Source organism: Leuresthes tenuis, unplaced genomic scaffold, assembly GCF_036924035.1.
Source record: "Leuresthes tenuis unplaced genomic scaffold, fLeuTen1.0.hap1 SCAF_8, whole genome shotgun sequence".
Classification (NCBI taxonomy): domain Eukaryota; kingdom Metazoa; phylum Chordata; class Actinopteri; order Atheriniformes; family Atherinopsidae; genus Leuresthes; species Leuresthes tenuis.
Window position 1 is genome coordinate 14,229,611 of NW_027325362.1, and position 23,721 is coordinate 14,253,331.

Here is a 23,721-nt window from a genome sequence, read left to right on the forward strand (position 1 = left end):
TTTCACAAAGTAGTGGTATCCCAACGCTTTGAAAATGTTCTTGTAGAGATGTTGTAGATACTTAATAATAAAGATATAAATATAGTATATACAGTTAAGAAGCTTACAAATTATGCCCTTCAACACAGAGATATTACAGTTTCTCTTTATTTCAGGTTGATAGACTGAAAGCTGAGCTCATGTATGAGAGGAGGACAAGTGAGGGTCAGCTGTCACGATTTGAAGATGAAAGGAGGGTTTGGCACGAGGAAAAGGAAAAAGTAAAAATTTCACATTTTCTATCATCGATTTCATTCAGTATCACAGATGTTGAGATATATATTCCACTCTGATTCTACGTATTTACTCACATAGCATTTTTCCTTGCCAACCAGGTAATTCGCTACCAAAAGCAGCTGCAGCAGAACTACATCCAGATGTACCGTCGCAACCGCGACCTCGAGCGAGTGATGAGGGAGCTGAGTCTGGAGCTGGAGAACAGGGACATGGAAGACTATGAGGTCCGCAGTGGCAGCAACGACATCCACTTTGAGGAAATCACTGCCACCGAGATCTGAACACACACACACATTTACAGTAAAAATGTGCACAGTAACTTGGAAATACAACTCACAAAAGTCCCTGAAGATGTAAACCAAACATTGAACTCCAGGCCAAATACTGCACTGTCTTCAAGGTGGCGTTACCTGGAAGAAGCTCACACCGTATGTCACTGTCAAAAGGGACATCTCTCACAAAGGTGCATTCTTAACTTCCTGCTTACAGAGATGTACTCCAGTGAATCCTTATAAAGTGTCTCCTACAACACTTTTACTACATTTTATACCACTACAAAGCCAGCACAAAGACTCCTTTTGTCTGTGAAACTAAAAGCAGTAAAAAAAAATGTTTCGTTGTCACACCACTATCAAATCAGGGTAATAAAAAAAATTGAAAAATCACTAGATGTAGCGCAATCTGGTCAACGAGCAATCACAAGCTTCACTGGCCACCAGCATGCATGTGATCACGCATCAGTACAGCCATTCAGTTAATGATGGCTCATCCAAACTGTGCTCACTGGCATCCATCCTCTAACTCTAAACTAAAAATGACCATTAATGTTTGCTTTTTGTACCTTATGGAGTTCACAATATCAGCTGCTCATTTAGTTGTTTTGGAGGCATTTTCTCAGCAGTGTGTGTTTGAGAAGGAATGTCCATCACTTCAGAGAAATACAGTATAAACAGTTATAGACGGCAATTACATAATCAGCTTACCATGACAAACATGGCACTATTTTGCACAACTTTCCTGCGACTGTTTTCCCATGAAGCAAATCATCAAACTGAAAGAAACCGAATTTTATATTACAGCTCTTGGTTTGTTTCTATGTGGAAATCCTACTCTGTCATTTCCTAAACCGTGGGGACACACATATGGAACTTTCCAAGGAAATGCTTCGTTTGAACTCTGCTCATGTTTTCTAGACCACCAACAGTCCTGCTACGGCACTTGATCAATGTAAGCTTGTTCTGACAATGCAGCAAGTTGTTACTTAGCTCTAGGAAGCAGAGCGTCTCCTGGTTTGTTTTTCTTTCTGTCCCCCCACCCCCAACTGCTCAACAGTGGGTATAAGGAAACTAAAAATAAAGAGCATCTACAGTCTGGTTGGGATGTCACAGAGATTTAAGGCATGCTTGTTTAGAGTTTTTGTTTGTTCCCTGTCAATCCCATTAGTGCCCTTTATGTAGCTACTGGCAGCCCAAAGCCAAATGACACTTCAAGTCTTCCTAGTTCCTGCTAGACTACATAATAATCTTCACTGACTGCTATACAGGTAATGAGAGTGGCATGTCTGCATGTCTTTGTTGTATGAGATTCAAGAAGAAGCTGGCTCAGGTGAGGTGAGATTCTGCAGAGGCAGAGGCTCCAGAAGGGAATGTGTTCAGGGCAGGTTGTGGGGCGAGTAAACATTTGAAGCCGTGGGCTGCTCTGCTCTCTTTTCTTACAGTAAATGCAGGGTTGTGTACAACACTGAGCAGTGTTAGAGGGCTGCTGAGAACTTTTATTTTGCAAAGAGTCTTTATCGAGGAATAATAGTTACATGGAAATCTATATAATGGAGGAGATGTTGTATATTTTTCTATATACATATATATATAAATATATATATATATATATCGCACCTGAAGATATTTTGTTGTAGTGCTGGTGTAAGTGAGAGTTATTGTATATCGGCTACCAATATTTCAGTTGATGGATCAATTACAAATGGAGGCATCAGCATAGAAAGCGTGCACCTAATACTGTAATGCATGACAAGTAAATGTTTACATTATATAGTCTGTGTGGAAAACAGTACATTCTAACGACCAAACTTTCTGAAAAGCAGGCGACAAAAGCAAAGGGAGCTTTTAGGTTTTTGGCTCATTTCTGTTGTCTGTTGTCTCTCCATTTTGATTGATCTTTCACTTGATATTCAATATCATAATATCACAGCGAGTCATCTCCTCATTGTTGGGTTTTGTCACATCCTTCATTTATAAATGCATGTGATTTATATTTTTTGGAAAGATGTTTTTGTTTCAGTGGAGTTAGACCAAAGCAAGCCAAAAAGTGTTTGATTTCCTGTATTTGGAAAAATCAGGCAAATTTTGTTGATAAGTTTGATCAGGACAACGATTGCATGATATTACCACACGCAAGTGGTTCAAGACACATCGTTGAGTATTAAAAGCCTGCACTGTGTACAACTTCTCATGGTAAATTCATGGGAAGTGGCCGAGTTTTGTTCGTCCAACCACATTCACTGTAACCAGACGTAGACTGTTACTCGCCACAGATGCACATTAACAACAAGCACAGGTGATGCTAAACAAGCTGACTCACATGCTGAAAAGTTCTGTTTCCATCTCTCCCTCATTCCTCAGTTCTTTTCAATGTTAAGCGTTTTTTCTATGTAAATATGTAAAACACTAAATAGTATAAAAAGTGACATTGTCTTTTATTTAGTCAAAATATCTATTTCAAATGTAGCCACTGTGACTAGACCAAAGCAACGTAACACGTTTCTTTCTTCTTTTTTTTTCATTGTGGCGTTCTGTTTCTTTGTTCATCCTTTAGTGAGCATTTTTTTGTATGTTTGCTTGCTTTGTGTTTTCATTCATTCAAAAAGTATGTAGCTGTCCATGTATATTTTTCTGTGTATATTTCTTGTACAAATGATTGTGTTTTTAATTAAAGAGCAAGTCGTCACACCTTAAAATGACTGATGTCATTGTTTCTTGTTAACTGGAACATAACTGGATCGCAAAGTGTGCTGAATAAGCTTTTCTTTGGCAATGAATTCCATTATCTGATCAAAGGATAATTTACATGCAATTAAATAGGAATGAATACTATACTTGGTGATGACTGCTATCGGTGATAAGGATCCAATGTTACTTTTAGTCGCTGATAAGCAGTTATTGCTGCAAAAGGTGACAAGATACTGAAAGCAAAAGTTAACATCTTTTTGTTTATCACCAATGCGTAATAATAATGGATCATTTTCTTCAGTAAGTATCATATTTTATAAAGTCAAAGGCAAATTTATTTGTATAGCACATTTCATGTACAAAACAACTCAAAGTGCTTCACATAAAATAAAAGCATTGCAGCAGGGAGCAGAAAAAGCATTAAACTATGTATAAGAATATAAATGGAAAGAAATAAAATAATTAAAATGAATAAAAACAAGCAACAGTCTCGACAGTTAAAATATAGCGTGCAGATTTCTTGCATAGACACATGAGAAAAGAAATGTTTTTAACCTGGATTTAAAAATGTCTACATTTGGTGACAGTTTAATCTCCACTGGCAGTTTGTTCCACTTGTTTGCAGCATAACAGCTAAATGCTGCTTCTCCATGTTTAGACTGGACTCTGGACTGGACCAGCTGACCTGAGTCCTTGGATCTAAGAGCTCTGCTGGGTTTATATTCTCTGAACATATCACAGATGTATTTTGGGCCTAATCTATTCTGTGACTGACTGGAAGCCAGTGTAAATATTTTAAAACTGGTGTTTTAGTCCTTAGTCCTGGTTAAAACTCTAGCAGCAGCGTTCTGGATGAGCTGCAGATGTTTAATGCTCTTTTTGGGAAGTCCAGTTAAAAGACCATTACAGTAATCAAGTCCACTGGAGATGAATGCATGGGTGAGTTTCTCCTGGTCTTTTTGGGAGAGAAAACCTTTAATTCTGTTGATGTTTCTGAGGTAAAAAGCTGCCTTGGTAACAGCTTTGATGTAGCTGCTGAAAGTCAGATCTGAGTCTATCAACACTCTTGGTCAGTGATTGTAAGGGCCCGAGTCTCAAGGTATTTACCAATGCTGACCTTCTCTTTGCTACCAAACAGAATGATCTCAGTTTTGTCTTCATTTAATTGCAGTCGTCTCGAGACACATACAGTTGTGTATCGTCTGCATAACTGTGATAATTGATGTTAAAGTTCTGCAATATCTGATCCAAAGAGAGCATATACAAGTTAAACAGAAGAGGTCCAAGAATTGACCCCTGGGGGACTCCACAAGTCATGGCCACTTGCTCATATTCATAGCTGCCAATTGTAACAAAATAAGTTTGGTCTTCTAAATAGGACCTGAACCAGTTAAGGACCACTCCAGAAAGTCCAACCCAGTTTTCCAGCCTGTGCAACAGGATTCTGTGATCTACAGTATCAACCGCAGCACTGAGATACAACAGAACCAGGACTGAAACATAACCAGAATCAGTATTCAACCTAATGTCGTTTAACATTTTGACCAGAGCTGTTTCAGTGCTGTGATGACGTCGGAAGCCTGATTGAAAGTTATTGAGACTTCCACTTTCATTCAGAAAGTTGTTGAGCTGGTTAAATACAACTTTGTCAATAATCTTGAATATAAAACAGAGGTTAGAGACAGGTCTGTAGTTGTTCATCACAGAGGCATCTAGAGTTATCTTCTTTAGGAGTGACTTAATGGCAGCTCTTTATACTCTTGCTTAATTTGGTGGTTTTCTATATTTGCTTTTAGGGTTTATATGGAAAATCTGATGTTTTAGGGTATATTAATGCAAAAAAAACATAACCAAATAAAAAGGGTTCCCAAACTTTGAATCATATCTACATTTTGTAAAACCTCAAAAGTACAGACACAGACTTTCATCTTTAAACTTTAATAGCATACGGGGATTTAAACATTTCACCGTAGACCCATTTATGAGTCACACTTTATCAGTGTCCACCCCCACTTTTCCACAGAAGTAAGGCACTACACTCTCTACATTCTCCTGCACTTATCTGCTCTAGCCTACATAGATTTAAACCGCCACCGGCCTCCATGTCATGCATTTCTCATTGACATGTTTTTCCAACTCCTCTGCATCCCTGCATAAGCTCTGTCTACAGCATGGTGTAATTAAACCACTAAAGTGGTGGATTACTTCAGAGCACAAGTACTTCTGCCAAAAAAATGCAACCAAAAAATAAATAAATTAAGCAGCAATTTTGTAATAATCCCCGGAGACATCCTTTAACACCAAACTATCAGTTTTGACATTATAAGAGGGGTTTAATCTGTGTATAAATCTATAAATCTCATAACACAGGCTGGGGTAATCTCTCTCTCGCAGACCTGCAGGTCTGCAGGGCTGAGGAGTGCAAAGTGCAGACCAATGGCTCCACTGTCAGAGAGAGCTCAGAGGTCACGGCAAGGCTGCCATGCGTTGTACAGTGGCACGCTTTCAACCAAGGACAGGTTTATGAATTGGATAATCTTATCATCAAACACTCTTTAGAAAACAACACATGAATCACTATTAATCAAGCTCTTGTGCAACTTATGCATTTGATAAAATTTTCACTAAAAATGATCGTAAGTAGGGATAAAAAAAGTCGTACACTTACAACATTTAGGCTTCACATCACATTTCATCATCGCAAAAGTGATCCATAAGAATCTTTACAACAATTTGTATGTGTCCCATATCTCCTTTTCAGGGGTGAACCCTGTAGTTTTTTTTAGTACCACAGGAGTTTCAGCATTTGTCGCAGCAGTGTGCTGGTTAGGCACATAAAGTTTACTCAGCAGGTCTCTTGGGACCGGTGTGGGTGGTACGGATCTTCGGGACCTTGACCACAAAAACCATCGGGTCTTTGGCCTTGTTGCTGAAGGTGCGGCGAATTACATCCACAGCGTGCTGATGAGTCACTCCCTGCAGACTCTCCCCATCCACAGACAACAGTTCATACCCTGCCTGTTCATGCAAACACATGCAAACTGGTTAAATTAAACAGAGGAAAAATATATATATGTATATATTTATTTCATGATTTTCATTTTTGTGTGTTTTCCTCTGTCTCTGTAGCACACATTTTTTTCCAGAGCGACATTACAAATCTGCTCTGATTGTGTCCCTTAGTAATAAAATAATGTATGCCAGAGAGATTTGGGGCTCTCCCTTCACTTTGATATATTCACACTGAAGGCTGCACAAGTTTCCCCTTCAGCACAAGGTCGGTGGAAAAAAAATAACATACACTGAGACAACCACACGTGCACACACGGATAGAGAGCATTTGCTCGCCATTTCCTGCAGGATGCAAGCAAAGAGTGGCAAATCTTTGGAGCCCCAAGGAGGGGAACTTCCTCTGATGTCATCAGCATTAGCTGAGGATGCACCTGCCAAATGTGCTTAACCTCAATGAAGGTTGGTAACACAAAGACACACAAGGCTGCATGCTATTGTTGTATCGCTAGCAATCAGGTCTTTTTTCCTTTCCCTTTTCCGTTCCAGACTTTTAACTGAAACATCATTCTATCCCTCATTCTCCACCAGCCTTCCCTACCTAATATAGTTTAAACCCATTTGGTTCATATAAGCAGTTATAAGTAATTCAACAGAATTAAATAGATCACAATCTCATCTCTCCTATCTTCCTAAACAGCTGTAGGCCATCGTATTTGTTTCTACAGCTTGACACCAAATAATTTCAACGGGAAATTTTAGTTGAGAAGAGAAGATATATTTGCCTTTCTAGGTAAATTTCTAGAATCAAATATCAGTGGTTCAACTCATTGATAAAATTAGTGGGTTATTCTTCTTTTCTTGGTCCACTACCATCATTTCTAAAGTCTTATATCCTTCAAAAATGTTCTTGAAGTTACAATAGTTTTCACCCATGACTTATTCCTTCAATCTATCCCTAAATCCAACAGTGATGTGAGGAAAAAGGCATTCAAATATACTCTTCTGTCTACTTAAAATGTAGAAATTATACATGTGTTAACAGGCTCTCACTATTATAACAAAAAAAAAAAATTAGACTGTTAGACTGCCACTTCAATACAATCTTGACACACTTGTGTCCAGGTTTCTCCAGATCAATACTATTTCAGAGGATTAAGAACAGGGAAATATTTGTACTAATAACTGCACATGCATGCACAATGCAACATTCAGTGGTTATCGTGAGGCCCTGTGGAAAGAGGTTGCATGTTAACACCAAGCTGCCTGTGTCTCACTTCCCTCTGCGGGGTAGCAGAAGATAGCACAGAGCCATAGAGCTGATATGAGGTAAGCTGGTATGTCTAGTTGTGAGGTGTGAGGCTGAGACAACAGATAGCATGAGGGTGGAGGCATCCACCAACCTCTCAGCCAAACTACTTGTGTGACTAAAATTGGAAGTTGCAATTATTCCCCACAGGATTAATTGCAACCTCTGACTTTAGCATCACCATCATTGTCATCCTTGCCTTTCCAGACATTTTTACTTCATATCCTCCTGTTCTAAGACTGGATACAAAGTATGTGTTTGTGTACATGTGTGCTGTTTGTGTAAATGTGAGTGCAGGCATCTGTACCCTATTAGCTCTTTTGAATTAGAAATGCTCAGCAGATACTGGATCCCTCCCTAATGTTTCACACTCTAATTGGGCTTAAAGTTGAGTGGTAGTTATGAGCTTGCTGTTAGGAAACATTCAAATTGACCCACAAACACACATGCTGAGATTAGTGACCTATTATTGCATGTTCTGTTTCAAACACCCCACTTCACATGCCGTGTATGCGCACACAGACACTTCTTTTCAAGCTTGTTGAAAGGAAGTGCTGTTTAACTGCTGTATATTTAACTCAGGTTAGAAAATTAGCCTGCAGTGAAGGCTTGTGTGTAACATGTCTTTGAAAGAACCTTGCCAAGATCATCTGAGACTTTTAAGCAAATGTGCTGGCAATTTATTACCAATATATTAGCAGACGAGCAACCATGTACCTCATTAATAATGGAGATGATGCGCTACCTGAGATGGCTCCCCACTCATCTTCTCACCTGTCCTCACTGCATACCTTTAACTTCTTAATGATTGCTTACTTATGGCAAAAACAACTCATAACCACACAACAAAGGTCTGACACACACTTAAAATACACTTCAACCAGAATGGATGTCTGAGGTGTTCTTAAAATTGAATTTATATGGATTATTTTTTTCTCAGACTCCAAAGCAGAATTCAAGTCTAAAAATACTGATGTTTTGAATGCTCACCTTCAGAGCCTCATTTGTAGATGCAGCTCCTCCTGGGAAGATTTTTTCAATTTTTATCACAGGCTGGACCTTAGACTCTATACCTCCAGAGATGCTAATACCTGTAAAGGAAAATGGAAGTCATGTCTTGTCATTTGGTCTTTTCTGTCTTTGTGGTTACTTTGCAACTTTCTGTAGTTGTGTTTCTGTTTTACCACTTTATTCAGCTGTTTTGTGCTTCAGTAATCCTTGAATTCTCATATCATTTACCTTTATGTTATGCTATGTTATGTTCTGTCCCTTTTTTGCTGATGTGTGTGTCTTTGCAGCTGTTTTGCCACTTTTGTGCTTTGTCTCTCTTTGCAGTCAGTATGTGTCTCTTTAATGATATTTTGCATGAAAGCACAAGGTAACACCGTCAGTATTTATCAGTTTGATGTGTGGTCTGAGCTTGAAGCCTATATACCACATGCATTATTGTATATTAGTAACGTGCTTCAAAAGTTTTTAAATGCTACAGATCTAAGAAGACAGACCCTGAAGAAGACAGGGTTGGAGTAGAGTTGGAGCAGGGAAAAGAGGGTCACTACGCACCCTACAATTATCCACCTGAGAAGAGATGTAAATCAATTGAAGAAAAATGGTGTTATTTTAAAATGACAACTCATGTCACCGACATTTCATTAAGGCGTTAGAAATTTTGCCACCTTATGAAAAATGTCTCTGTAAAGCATTTAATTCTGTCACATGCTTTTTAGTTTAGCAGTAACACCATGACCTCTGCTGGTGACACCTCTCCACAAGTCACTCAGCAGTTCTTATGTAACTTACAACCATGTGGAACAGTTACAATTGCCAGCACTAAGAAACTTTAGAAATATATTCAGTTTAACTACAAAATATGGATGTTTTTGCTTGTATTTACCCAGTGATTGCTTGGCCTTGGAAATGGTCAAAGTGGTGATGTCATACTCCTCGGGGGGTAGAGTTTCCTGTTGACCGCTCTGTCTGCCCGTGGAGGGGCTCCTCTCTCTATGGGGATCAAATACATCAGCTAGAGGGGTTCTCCCTCTCCGCTGTGAGGGGACCCGGACACTGACCTCAGTGTAGCCCTCTTGCCTGCTCTGTCTGCCCTCCATGCTGTCAGGACTCTCCTCTTTCCTTGTTCTTCCACGGCCATTCTTTACAGGCGACCGCCCTCGCTCAGGAATGGCATCTCCACGATCAGAAAAAGACAACAAGGAGACATCATCATACCGCGGCGTACCGTTTTCTCTTCTGCTTGGGGAACGATGTGGTTGGCGCCCACGTTGAGTGTTATGTGGTGACTCTGTGAGAAGAAAGCTGCGAGTTGGGGATGTGCTCGGGGAGCGGGAGTAGGAGCGTGCAGTTGAGGACGCGTAGCTGTCCACAGGTACATCCAGCAGAGGGGTAAAGGCACGGGTAGGCGGCAGATGGCCTGAATGCTGGCTGGCCAAACGAAGTCTCTCAAACTCCTCAATCAACTGGCGATCCTGCAGTGTGTCATGGACTGGCTGGAGGTGGAATCCACCCCTGTAGTCTGGACAAACAAGGAACTGGACTAACTACAGTAAATAAAGACAGTGTTTTGTTCCTTAAATACAGAGTACCCCAGTTTAGAAATGCATTCCTATTATCTGTACTGCTGCACTGACAGCTGGTATATTCTGCCTGTCTTGCCTGGTGAAGTAACACAGCGAATGTCCATTTGCCACGTCCATTGTTGTTGCAGTCTGTGTGATATAAAACTTTTATAATGATGGCAAACTAGCAGATGCAAACTTGTGACACAATGCTTGTCAAATGTCCATCTTTACTAAACAAAACAGGAAAATTACTTTCATTCATTCTTGCCAATATGACCGTATCTTATTTCAAAAGCTTTACTGAAATTGACAAATTTTGGTTATATTATCACTGACATTACTCACGACTCATTACTCATCAAAAAACATAAAGTTCGAGCCTCAATTAAAGTCTACCTGCCTCTTTTATTGATGATCCAACCCTCAACTTGTGATCCCTGACAGTGACAGAGCTGCAGTCAGTCTAAAGTAAATCAATATTGATAGTGTCTTAATGACTCTTGAATGGTATAACTGCTTAAAGCATCTTTGTATTGTTGAAGTGTCAAATATGTTAGCACAGCATGTCTCAGTCCTTTCTGTAGGCCACAGAATTGTAACCCAAGCCTCTGCCTCAGTGCAGGTACAGGAAACCAGAGACGTGGTGTAAGCACGCTTGTGTGTCTGTATGTGTATAGAAATTGATGGGAGATAAGGTGGCCTTTGTGAATAGCATGCCAAGGACAGGATCTGGTCTGTGTGTGCAGTTGTTTCAGTTTGAAACTATAAGTGAAATGAGACAGAAGTGAGGAAAAGTTTAGCTTCTTCGTATCTCACATTCCAGCAGAATGACAAAAACGTTAACAACAAAACAAACAGATGGTCAAATGAAAGAGAGGAGGTATGAAAGGCTAGAGGGTGAGAGGAGGAGACACAACCCACGTACCTGGGACTGGTGTGATGAGGTGACGTCGAGGAGTTCCACTGCGAGGAGAGCGCAGAGCTGGAGAGCGCACTACAGAGAAATAAACACTAATCGTATGACTGATGTTTTTTACAGACTTCTAAACTTCTTATTCATTATTTTCAGTCATGCAAACAGATCACTGTGCATTTCTGATTAACTGAATGGATTAAAAACAATAATAGAAAATTGATGTTAAGTGTATTCTTCTGCTTACAAGATCGACTCTTCAGGATATCGTATGCTTCCAGTTCAAAAGGCATCACCATGTTGTCAAAACGACCCAGCTCAGTGGTAGGTATCAGCATTCTGCAGAAGAGGTAATGACAATCAGTCAGCCTATATTTGTACAATATTAATAACTATATAAGAGTATAATACTCTGTATCACACCTTATTTCTCTGAGAAGTAGTAGCTTCTCTGGCCTGTCAAAGATTGCAAGAAGCGGACGCACCAAATCGTCAATCGCAGAGTCAGATAAAAACTGCAGGAAAAAACAAGAAGAAGAGCAAACAAGACAGGTGTCAACTTGATTTTACACTTGACAATGACCAGCTTAAGAGCTTGTTATGTGCGGTTCTGGGACAAGTTTTGAAATGTCTTTACTTATGCTTGAGGTTTTTTAAAAGAAAGCCTGTTTCAGATTATTTTTCAGAACACAGTGAATTTCCACGACTGGGAGCTGGTTGTCCTCTAACATGATGTGTTTAAGTGAGATATTCACTTGTCCACCGGCACTGCTGTTTTCAATCTTTGATGTTTAATTACTGTATGAAAAGGTAAGCCACACGGTGGTCTAAGTAGATTTTATATTCTCTGGAGTGAAGCAAAGTGCTGGTCAAGCAGCTGAAGTAGTTTGGATGGATCGAGAAAGACTAAAGGATCGAATTGTGGCTGATATTTGATCCTAATCCTAAATGACAGGCCAAATCTGTGTTTTGTCACAGCTGCTGCCAGACACGTCTATCACTAAAGAACACTCCATGATACAGGGAGTAGCCCGTCACTCTTAAGCCTGGAAGGAGTGCAGCTGATGTTAATTCACTGAGAGGCAAAACATTCAAAGGAGGGTGTGAGAGAGTTTCAGATTAACGACTCACTCGCTGACAGTGCCTCATCACAGCAGCCACCTCATCTGCGCTGAGCAGTTTCTTTGCCGTGTCCTCCACATGCTGCAGTGTTTCAGTTCGGGGCAACGGACTGCCAGCACGCGACTCCCTTGGGGAGGTGACGAGCTGGAATGGTCGACTTTGTTCCTTAGCTAAGAATTAGATTCATAGCAAAAATAAGATTTAAACATGAAGACCTGTTGATACAATGAAATATGGGTGAGTTGGCTGCAGAGGGTGAGTAGGCTGAGTGGTCGTCCGACAGTTATAAAGTCCTTAACCTTATCATTACCTTGATACTAATAACCATTGATTTCAAACATATTCCAAATCAAATTAATTTACCTCACACAGAGATAAACCTTTAACATCTCAGTGGGAAAATTTTAATTAATCCACTGTTACAATTTGTCTCGTAGTTCACAAGACAAAAAGGACACAGATTCAGATTGACGAAAAATCAAGGTTTTATTTTAATCTGAAAAGATAACATGTTGTAAAATTAAGTTCTAGGAGCGTAGCATCTTCACGCTCTAAACATCCAAGAACCTTCAAAGATTAAGACACAGACCCTGTCCTGTCTTAAAGTATTCAGACCTAGAATAACATGATTAAGAGATGAGGAAATGAGTCAAGTGTAGCAGCCAAAGATCCAGCGTACCACCCACACACTGACTCTAACCACCCAACAAAGCAGCAGACAGTCAAACAAAGCTGGCCCAGCCACTACCAAATCTCTTAATGATCCAACAACTCTACTTTAGCACAAACGACTTTCATGAAAACATGTGGATCTTAGTCATTGCATTCACATGCAGAATGACTTATGTAATCATAGAAACCAGAAAGCAAAACTAAATTTAAACAGTAAGATTTTTCTTGGATTATCCATTACTTTATCATTACAAAACAGAGCACAAAAGCCACATAACAGATTACTATCACAATGTTCCTGCTATCAACCAAAAGTAGCACAATATAATCCAAAAAACGAACTATTGTCACACCACAAATGCTCACATAGACAGCGAGTTCAAACAACACAAAGTAACTGTGTCCACAAGATTCAACGAAGCAAACAACCACTGCAAAATACTAAAGGTCACAACACACAAAAACACAAGACTTGGACTTTAAAATAATATGGACACCAATAATTGCAGACATACCTACAGTTCAAGCACAATGTATACACAGTCTGTACTGTCCATACACAGCGCTCACACTAAAACAAAACATGTTTCCCCACCTGCCCGCACTGAACACCAGGCCATCAGTAGCAAATGTTCTCTGAAGAGCTTAAAGCTCATTTTACACAACAATGACTTTCCAAAACTACAATTTCACATTTCAAATTGAACACAGGTCAAAGAGCTTGCTGCTCTCAAAATACCCAACAAAACTTCATGTCCACCGATCAGTCATGCCTTAAAAAAAATGCCAAACTAAACCAACCTATGGACTTCAGTTGTTCAAAAAGTTAAGAGTCCTTTTATACATATGCAGACAGCAGACCAGAGATGCAGTCCACTGCCAAATCCAAGTGTCTTCTCTGGGACGTAATAAATACATTTAAGGCAAAATAACAAAGATGTGTTTTGATGTAAGGCCAGTTGTACAAGACAAGAGGAAAATCTGCCATCACTGACTTGGGATTTTTGCTTTGAATCTGCAGAACACTACCTACAGCCTCAGAAAAGCCCAGTCAGACAGCTTGTGAAGAATGGAGAAACCTATCCTGACTACTTGTTGGATGGGTTTTACACCTACTTTCCATGATGGAAGGAACTGATAAAATGACAAGTTTGCACACGTTGAGGAAGGTGAGGAAAAACTACCAAGCCAACCACTCACCAGGCTGAGCAAGTAGCCACAAACCCCTGCTACCACCTTGTACACCTTCTCCTGATAGCATGCGCTAACTTTGTATGTCATTGCAAGGATCGGTCGAGATTAGCATTCACGAAATGGAGAAAAAGGTGTGTTGTCATAACCAAGCCATTGTAATGCTGGGAAAGTTTTTTTTTCTTTTTTGTGCCAAAAACATCCAAATACACACTTTTGAAGAACTTATAGTTTTTAAGAGCTTAATAGTTGCTGGAGAAGATTTTTAAATAAGCTGAAATCAAATGGCTTCAGTCTAAAATGTTTTCTTTATTTTGCTATGTGTGATGACATATGTGTAAAAAAGATAAATGCCCAGTGGCAGCCCTCTCACCTTTGTCAGCATGGTGAGACGGTGACTTTGAGCGACTCTTCTCTTTGCGGTCTTTCTTGAACAACAGGTTGACAAAGGTTTTGGAGCGCTGGAGGTTGGTTTTACCCTCTGCTGGGCTCTTCTCCTTCTGGTGCTTTTTCTTCTTCTTACTATCTTCTAAAGGTGGAAAAACAGACAAAATTGTCTCTCTTTTGTCTCTGAATTCAGTATATATGGTCAATGCATTTTTACCAACAAACTATTGAGAAAAGGTACCAAATAGATTTTAACAATGTTTTGAATGCCACACAAATTTTCACCTAAATTTATAAACTAGGGGAGCAGTGATAGGTCATCTTTGCTGCAGTTATCGTCTTGGTAATAGGAAAATTGCTGATCCATTGCAATACTAAGACATTCTGCATATCTGTTTATGGTGAAAAGATCATTTATTAGCCTTTGCGCAGCTCCATGTTAAACTGTTGGCCAGTAACACAAGGTGGTACACTCTTCTACGAACACAAACTGTTCATTTCTCTCCCAGTCAGCTCCTCTGTTCAATGCAGTAAATCTGCCACTGTGGCGAGTTACACAGTCGTACTGATAAATTGCAGCTACACCAATGCGAACACACCCTCATTTATAGCAAGCACTACAGTAAAGTGCTCCAGCATACCTTACAAATATCCAATCAGCCCCCAGCTTTGCCCTAAGCCCCTGCCAGGTCCTGGAGGTATGAGGGAGCTTGATAAATTGAAAAGGAAAGGCTAATAACTCAACTGCCCCTGCAATTCTTGGATGGATCTTTCTACATATGGTTGTTCTTAGTAATTCCTCACAGAGGTACAACAAGTGAGTGCAAAGGGCAATGATTAATTTGAGTCTGCGTCAACTATGTTTGTCTAGACAAATTGTGGGGTGTGGATGCTCGTGTTCTCATCCTAGAGTGAAATGTGGAATAAGGGTCAGAAAGATCACTGAATTAAGAGTGCATCTCATTACTCGGAGCGCGCAGCTACTGCCACAAAAAACACTCATTATCTGATTATCACTGCACTATTAACTGTGTAAACTAGTCTGGAAAGGCTGATTCTGACACTGTTGTAAAATAATAAATAAATTAATAAAATGCAATACTGAGAATGCCTTCAGTGAATATTTGAGACCAATGATAATAGTATAGTAGCCTATAGTGCTGTGGCCCTGGGATCTCAGTATCAGTCAGTCCACACTTTCCTTACTGAAACATATCTTAAATAAACTGTAATAGAAATTACTGTAGTAGTTTGGTAGCAGATTGGAAGGGGATGAATGGTAAAGCAGTTTTATAATGTTTCATGGGCCCAGAATTAATTAATGCATTAGACAACATCTTCCTTTCCTCTCTACTGTGTCTTCAGCTCTGCCTCCAAAGTTCCTCTTTAAAGAGGAAGTTGTCATATATGCACTAGCTAGCAACCAAAACAACTTTATCTCTCACCTGACACAGTGATGTGGCTCTGAGAACGTCTGATTGGCTTTCGTGGTTTGCTCAGAGCCATGAGCGCTTCTGTCTTGGGTGAGTGTTTCTGAACTTCCAGGTTCCCAGCTGACAGTGTCCTCACCTGTCCCTGTCCTCCTTCTCTAGCTCCTCCCATGTCCCTTGGCCCCTCTCCTTTCCCACGTATGACAGTGTCCTTCAGCACCACTGTTGCACCCACAGTCCGACTGGTTTCTGCTGTGACCAGCCTTTCAGAGCGTGTCCCATTTGGCAATGGGTGGTCAAGGCAGTTTGTAGCTTGGGGGTCAGTCTGTATGGCGGTGTCAGCAGTTCGCTCAGTACTGCTTGGACGTCGGGAGCGGTCTTCTGTGGAGATGGCGACATCTACCATTTCAGAGCCAAAGATAGGAGGAAAAAGGACCTGGGAGAGTCCACTAAGAGAGCTGAGAGGGGTGTTGGAGGACATTGAGGAAACAGAAGAGTTGGAGTCTGAACCGTGCGAGGATGGTGCAGGGCCGCCATTGGCTACTATGGAGAAAAATCCACAATTTCAAGTATCTCGGATTAGTGTGTGTTATTATTGTGATAGTGCAGTACCTTGAAATAAGACTTTGCAAATGCAACACACACTCGTGCACAAGAAGATTTATTCCTGATTTTTCACAGTCTGCTTTGTTTGTATCAAAACCTTTCTGTCCTTATATCCTCATAATACTATAAGCTTCTGAGAGGGAGACCATGAATCAGGAGTTCTTATGCCTCTTTTTTTTCCTAATGAAACTCCAGAGTAGCTCTGTGTCTTAACCCAGATGTCAGATCATGCTCCATACCAGATGACTGAGCTGTCTTTGGCTATACTGAATTAATCCCTGGCTGTGTAGAGAAGTACTCATATCAAACTGAAATAACAAGAAAAGTGAGCCTTGTTAAGGAATTGAATGACAGTTCAGGGTTTTAGTACAGCCAGGCTACACATGATCAATGTTCCAAATAAGAACAAGAATAGAAATTCCAAATCAAATCTTCTGCTATTTTGTTTCTTTCTTTTTTTTGTGTTTAGTAATATTTAATTCAGTGTAGGTTGATTTCCCTTTTTGTTTGACCAACATACGTTTGTCAAGCCAGCCATACTCTGCCACCATCTCTTTGTATGCAGGGTATCTCCCAGCCTCCTGTGGAAATATAAAGAAAACCCAACATATTCAACAAGAACACAAAACAGTCAACATAATCGTGTAGGAAACCATATGCTTCTGATTAACAGTATATGAGTAACTTTCTTGTTTTTTCCAGAATATGCAAAGAGACGCAGCATTTTTTTTTATTCCAGTTGGTTGCTACCTTTAGAAAAATAGGCACATTTTTATAAATTGTTGCATTTGAACTGCTGAGCAAGAGTGTGGAAATGACTGGGAGGTCGGCATAAAAATATGCTCACAAAAACAATGTGGATGGAGAGAAAGTGTTTATGTTAACTTGTTAGAACTCGTCATCTGGATATCACAATTTTACAAAGTTAACTTAAATGATTCAAAAAGATTTCAGGAAAAAAAAAACAATAGTGACAAGAAATAATTTGTCTCAAACCTACAGGATGTACTCTATCAGATGTATTTCGTTCTTGGTCACAAAATACTGGAGCTTTAACCTGTTGACTTCATTAGAATGTCTACATTGTTTTGATTATATATTAGCTCATATCTTGTGTGTCTCATAAGTGACAGCACTACAACTTAATGACTTTGTTTAAATAAATTCACACACATGTGTACTTACATGCACTTTATAGGTTTGAGTGGATGCCAGGGAGAGCCACAGTTAACAAAGGTATGAAAAATATTGTCTAAAGCAAGGAATGAGCCATGTATCATGGAGATTAGTGCACAACAGCCTCTCAAGTCTATTTTAAGGAATCCTCTCAACAACACACAGCTTAAGGTCAACATGAAAACACTCAAGGTTTATATCCTTATAAGCCTTAGATGTCCAGATGTAAGAGATACTCAATACATAAGGTCAATACTTGCTCAACTCAGTGTGTCTTTGATCCATAAATGGGTCTAATACAGGACAGGAGGAAGCTATGAAATAAGGCTTTCTGCTGATTATAACCTGATCCCAGTCTGCCTTTGAATAATGAACATCGTCCCTGGCTGTTTTTCACACGTGGAACCTGAGATCAGAGAAGTAAAATGAGCTAAGAGAGCATGCAAACACATACTCAAGCACACTGCACAACACATACATGTCCATCCATTCATACACACACATACACATGATTCCTTTATCTAGAAATGATACAGGTTAAGTGGTGCACACAGGCATGCGTACAGTGACACACATATGGATTTCAGGAGCTGAAAGCCAGCTGTCTGCTCTGCTGTGCAGGCTCATTGTGAAGAGCTGGTGTTACTTAACATGCTAACATTTAGAACTGTGTCCACATTCAAAGCATAAATCAACTGTTACATTTAAAACTTGAGTAAATTATTCATGTATGGAAACGCAAATGCATGATTTTGGGGGCACGTTTTGGGAATCTGAAAAATCTCGGCTTTTGCTCATTTGGTCTACAGTTAATTCCTGAGGGCAACATTTCGCATTTTAACAGGTACATTTTCCACTATTATCCCTTTCCCTCCAAATAAACTCTCTTCTTGAAAAGGCTCTTTCAGGTTGTTTTTTTAAGCTTAGTGGAAACTAATATCTTAATTGCCAATTGATAATATTTTCAGGACCGCTGAAATCAACAATGTGCCATCAACAAACAACAAAAATAAAAAATTCCCAACAATTCAGCACTGGGTGCCTGAATTGAAACAGAACCTGTCCCATGTTGTTCTAAAACAGGTAGGTGCTGGTTACTGGAGCAGCTGGCACACCACTCGTATAACAGAGCACTTTTGCTTTGATTCAAGTTTGATTCAATTTATCATTGAAATTCCAGTTTATAAAACTAAAAACAAAATAGCTTAAAAAAATTATAAATTGAACAACAAAGCTGACAGTAACTGTGGAGTGAACTGCGGAGTCACAGATATTTAATCTCTTATTGATGCAAAAGCGAAACTGAGTTTTACTAAAATAATCAATAAGATTTTTCCTCACCCTGATGGTCAACATGATATGGGTGTGGCTCTTCAAGACCTCCACTGCATTGCTGTGGGTGATGTCATCAAAGCTCACCCCATTGGCTGCAAGGATTTGGTCACCCATTTTGATGCCATGTTGCTCTGCAAGCCCACCTGGGTCCAACCTGAAGATGCGTATAAAAACACATACACCTTTATTACATATGCCCATACAAATGTTATTCAGACTAAAAGTACAAGCGCAATATACGGCCATGTTCAGTAATTGAAGCCTGGCTGGGCTGGAGCATGTAAAAAAAAGTAGGTTCAACATATCCAAGGTAACCTCGAGTTATTTGGCCAAACCATCTTAACAATGGAGATCTCATTGAACTATACTGCAACGCTGGCTGTCGACTCAGTGAACCAGCTCAGGTTTTCCCACCCTGGATATGTGCATGTCCACGCAAAACAGGTGGAGTTGGCATCAGGTGACCAATCCCAATCTTATATTTCTAGCAGGCTGGAAAGTGGTCTTACACAGCTGCTGCAACCAAAGCAAGAGGGAATAAGAAAAAATAATGCTGACTTTGTAAATGTGTAAGTTAATGATCTGATCAAGATCACTGCAACATCATTAAAAGCACAGCAGATATAAGAATTTTGTTATGTATGACCACAGATGTAATGAACTGTCAGTGTTCGACTGTGATATACAACACTACCTGTTTTAAAAGCTCTTTGCACCAAACAAAGAAAAACTAAAAGAAAACAGAAAAAACATTCAAATCAGTCAGAGGGATTACTGAAAATATCTGAGTCCATTTTCTGTCATCCAGCCTCTACAATGTTAAGTAAAAGGAGCTTTTAATTGATTGTAATTAGTTTTTGACACATTTAATAACATGGGTCCAGATATGAATGTGGAAGTACAGACGTCATATGATGCATCATTTGATATGCGTACGTTATCTGTATGAGAAAATAGCAAGAAAATCTTTTATAGTTCAGTGATTTTAAGTCCACAGGAATTAGCTTTGGTTAAAAATAGTTGGTACCAACCAAAATAGTTGGTATTTAACACTTAGTGAGTGGGACTGAGACTCTCACTTAAATCCACATAAATGTCTGTTTTCACTTTTTTCATTTTCTAAGAAAACTGATTTGCCAGGAGCCGGTGCTTCTCCATGTGTTGCTCTCTTATCTCGAAACCTAATCTGTTCCCGAGCAGGTTACGTTTTCAGCTGAAGTTGCCATGGTGATACAAACGTGGTAAGTAGTAAACCAGCTTCATGACACTGAAAACCCAGAGTTGAACCTTAAGTTACCTCGCTAAGTCACTAATCCTGCTTCACAGCACAAACGCTTGATCAAATACAAAAGTAAAAAAACAAAACTGCAAATGAGATTATAATGAGATATTTAATTATTGTGGCCCCTCTGCTTCCCTCTAGCTCAAGGACACCTCAGCAGGATGGGCTGAGCCTGCGTGCACAAATTGCACTACCCGGCTGGCTTAATCAATCTTTTTTTTTTTGTCTTTTCGAGGGCAAAACAACCATTAGCTTAATATACTTTAAATCTTCTTTTTGTATTCATACTTAGAGACATAAATGCCCAAGCCGAACTCTTTGCCTCCTCTGATGTTGAAGCCCAGACAGTAATCATCTGACGTGGTGAAGAGATGCACGATCCTGCGGAGAGCGCTGTCTGAACTGGTCTCTGACGGTGTACGACCGCTCTCTTCCACAACCATCCGCCGGTGAATCAGATCCACCCTAAAATGTATGCAAAAGAGAATCTAAGTATGTGAGCAAAACATCCTTCCCATACACTGCTTTCCCTTTATCCACTGAGCACAGGTCTGTCAGTATCAGTTAATCAAATAGCCATAAAGGTCACAGCAGTAATCCATCCACTGCTGCCACATGAAACCAAGATACAGTATATCCCAACAGATAACCAGTGAGAGCTACAGTCGAGGAACCAGACTCACAAAACAAGAGTCGCACAAAGCTCAGTGGTGCAAGAAAACAATTAAAAAGTTATTGTCTCTAATTTATAGAACAAAATATATAGTTAAGAGTAAATAGTCATATTGTGCAGTCATTTGACATGTGACATTTAACTGTGGGATAACTTTTAACCATTATTCATATTCGGGCCCCTCGGAGTCTCACCAAGTGGTCTTCTCCTTGGAGTAGCGGATGCCAGGGATCTTGCCTACACGCCTCACCACCATCCTCAACCTGTTGTTGCCCGTCAGGACCTTCACAGCGCTGCTCATGGTGATGCTCTCCAGGCTGACCCCGTTCACCTCCACCAGCTTATCGCCCACTGTCAGCCCAGCCTGCGCTGCAGACACAGGTGGAAGCCAGCATGATAAACAAGAACAAATGTCACATGTAAACAAAGCACCGCGTGCCTGGGTGTAAACACACTGAAACTGACAAACTAAACACGTACACACACTCCCTCCTTACCAGCGGAGCTGTCGTCCTCGACCTTGCTGACAAATATGCCGAGTCCATGCTCAGAGCCCCCACGGACACTGAAACCTAGGCGTCCATCTGGGCTCTTATCAACTGTCACTGTGTGAATGTCTTCACTGTCATCCCCTCCTGCAAGCACACAAAAAAGCATAAAACACAAAGATGTGTACCATAGATGTCTGAAGAGACTCACAGCAAATTGTTAACACGGACTGCAGCAGTTAAGAAGAAATATGATTTGAAGAGGAACGGTATTTAAACATCATGGAGTCAGTTTAAGTAGAGAGGACACTGAGATCAGTATTACATACTGAGTCATTTTTTTGCGTAAAAACAACAACAAGAGACAGTTAATCAACATTCATAATTTTGTTAAAATAATTCCCATAATCAACTCACAAGCTCTAGCATCTACAGTGTGGCTTACTCTGACCCAAACTTGGACTTATTTCAGACTGGCCAACTGTCTTAAATGTGCTTCAGTTGCCAGTGGCACTGCATGGGTTACCATGGTAACGAAGACCTGGTACCGTGTTGAAACCTCACCATCAAAAGGGACGTTGATAAGAATGACCCTGCCCATAGGTGAGGAGGACCTGCGTCTGTGGCGCTGTTGTTTCTTCAGCATGTAGCGTGTGGTGCTGTGGGAACCCCCACTCTGACCTCCATTGTTGAAGTGGGGGTACCCCCCTCCATTTGTCATCTCCCTCCTGGCCGAGGGGTGAAGGGAGTCAGCCATGGTATGTGTCTGGTAGGCCTTCCCTCAGTCATCCAGGCAGGAGGATATCCAAGGCTGCCTGTCAGGATGGAAGTGGTGCAGCCTGGGATTTGGGAGGAAGGAGGTGAGGGACAGCTGTGTTGGAAAAGTAGGCTTTTTTTCCCCTTTCTTTTTTTTCTATCCGCTGGTTCAAACTGAATTACAGAACAGTGGAGTTGGCTGCCATCGGACCAGGTATCTTATAAAGCTGTTGGTAGCCACACTGATCCTCACTGATACCACTTACAGACTGCAAACGAATGTTTGAAAAGGTGAAAACAAATAAATCTGCAGGACTGAGCTGAAGCCGGAAAGATGCATAGCTACACTTCGCACTCCTTTAAAAAAGATGGCCAAATGTGGTCCTCCATGACTGAACAGCCCACTTCAGGATAGGATCCAATTTGTTGGTAAAAGAAGTTGATACAATCCACAAGTCTCCCCTGAAATCATCTCCTTCGAGCCCATGGTGCTTGTTTGACATCACCTGAGAAGCACGGTGCATGATGATTCCCCTGGAGTGATGTTTAATTAAATCGATATCTACAGTGAGAAGAAAATACAGATACAATAACTAAATAGACTCAGATGATACAGAAGAGAACTTATAAACACTCCAGTTTTGACGCTCTAATAGCCTACAACCTGGGATTATGAATACAAGAAAAATACATAAGAGCAAAAAGTTTTTCCTCTCAACCAGTGAACAAGAGTCTTCCTCACAGGACTCCTGTGGCTACGAATTAATTCAGTACCATGGACAGAGACTGATGGGTTATGAAAATCATCTTCAGTTCATGTTGACTCAATAAACTTCTGGACATGTTAAAGTAATGACGTTTGCTATAAATACCAACCTCGCTGCCACAACGAGACACGTCGCTCAACTCCAACTTGAGTCGAAAGTCATCCCTGCTAAGCCGTGAAATGCTGCTGTGAACAAACAATAAAGCAATGACATTGTGTTCAAAATAAAGTGGGGAAAAAGCACGCCAGCATTGCCTGCTGTGTCCGTGTTGTGTCGCACGAGCTCCGACAGGCACTCAGTGGTCTGCCTCGCTGACGCATTAACGGACACCACCGGGGTATTAGTGCCACCTCATTTGTTCTCCAGGTGACCATTATTGTCTTAAGAGGTATAAGCTCTTATAAGCCTCTGCAGCTGAGCAGTGATGATTAAGAAGCCTGCGCTAATTGCACAAACACTAAAGTATCACTTACTCATATCTGTTGCAGCTTGTCCTCAGATAAACCCCTGTTATAAATGTGTTATTGAAGTTTATATATTTTGGTGAGGCAACAATAGGGGAGCAGCAGGAGCACGGGCAGTTTTCTTGTTCCTGCTTAACCAGGCTAAGATGGATAAACAACCCCACCAGGTGGCCAGTCTTATCATATGATAAAGTGACTTTGAATTGAGGTTGTTTCATGTACTATAGATATAATGCAGTCTATGGGTTTATTCTATCTATTATTTTGATATTTCAAATAAACACATTTCAGATCAATCAATGAATAAATAAAGTTCAAAAGAGTTT

The 23,721-nt window shown here is 40.3% G+C and overlaps 2 protein-coding genes across 3 annotated transcripts in view; one reads left to right on the top strand and one right to left on the bottom strand.

The window, feature by feature from the left end:
* lzts2a (leucine zipper, putative tumor suppressor 2a) overlaps positions 1–3,258 on the top strand; it is a 45,499-nt gene extending 42,241 nt beyond the window's left edge. For both annotated transcript variants that reach the window (XM_072390951.1, XM_072390950.1), the window contains 2 exons: positions 156–260; positions 375–3,258. In XM_072390951.1, coding sequence (XP_072247052.1) covers positions 156–260; positions 375–557 — 288 coding nt within the window. In that variant the 3' untranslated portion in view covers positions 558–3,258. The remainder of the gene's footprint in view (positions 1–155; positions 261–374) is intronic.
* A 2,564-nt stretch (positions 3,259–5,822) lies between these two features.
* Positions 5,823–22,203, bottom strand: pdzd7a (PDZ domain containing 7a). Its single transcript, XM_072390368.1, has 15 exons — positions 21,973–22,203; positions 21,418–21,555; positions 21,115–21,289; positions 20,536–20,712; positions 18,972–19,119; positions 16,975–17,035; positions 15,864–16,391; positions 14,405–14,560; positions 12,178–12,338; positions 11,470–11,561; positions 11,294–11,385; positions 11,059–11,127; positions 9,452–10,087; positions 8,548–8,648; positions 5,823–6,257 (listed from the first exon to the last, which is right to left on the bottom strand). Exons 1-15 carry the CDS (start codon positions 22,163–22,165, stop codon positions 6,081–6,083), a joined length of 2,904 nt encoding a protein of 967 aa, XP_072246469.1. The 5' UTR covers positions 22,166–22,203; the 3' UTR covers positions 5,823–6,080.
* Positions 22,204–23,721: the final 1,518 nt, after the last annotated feature.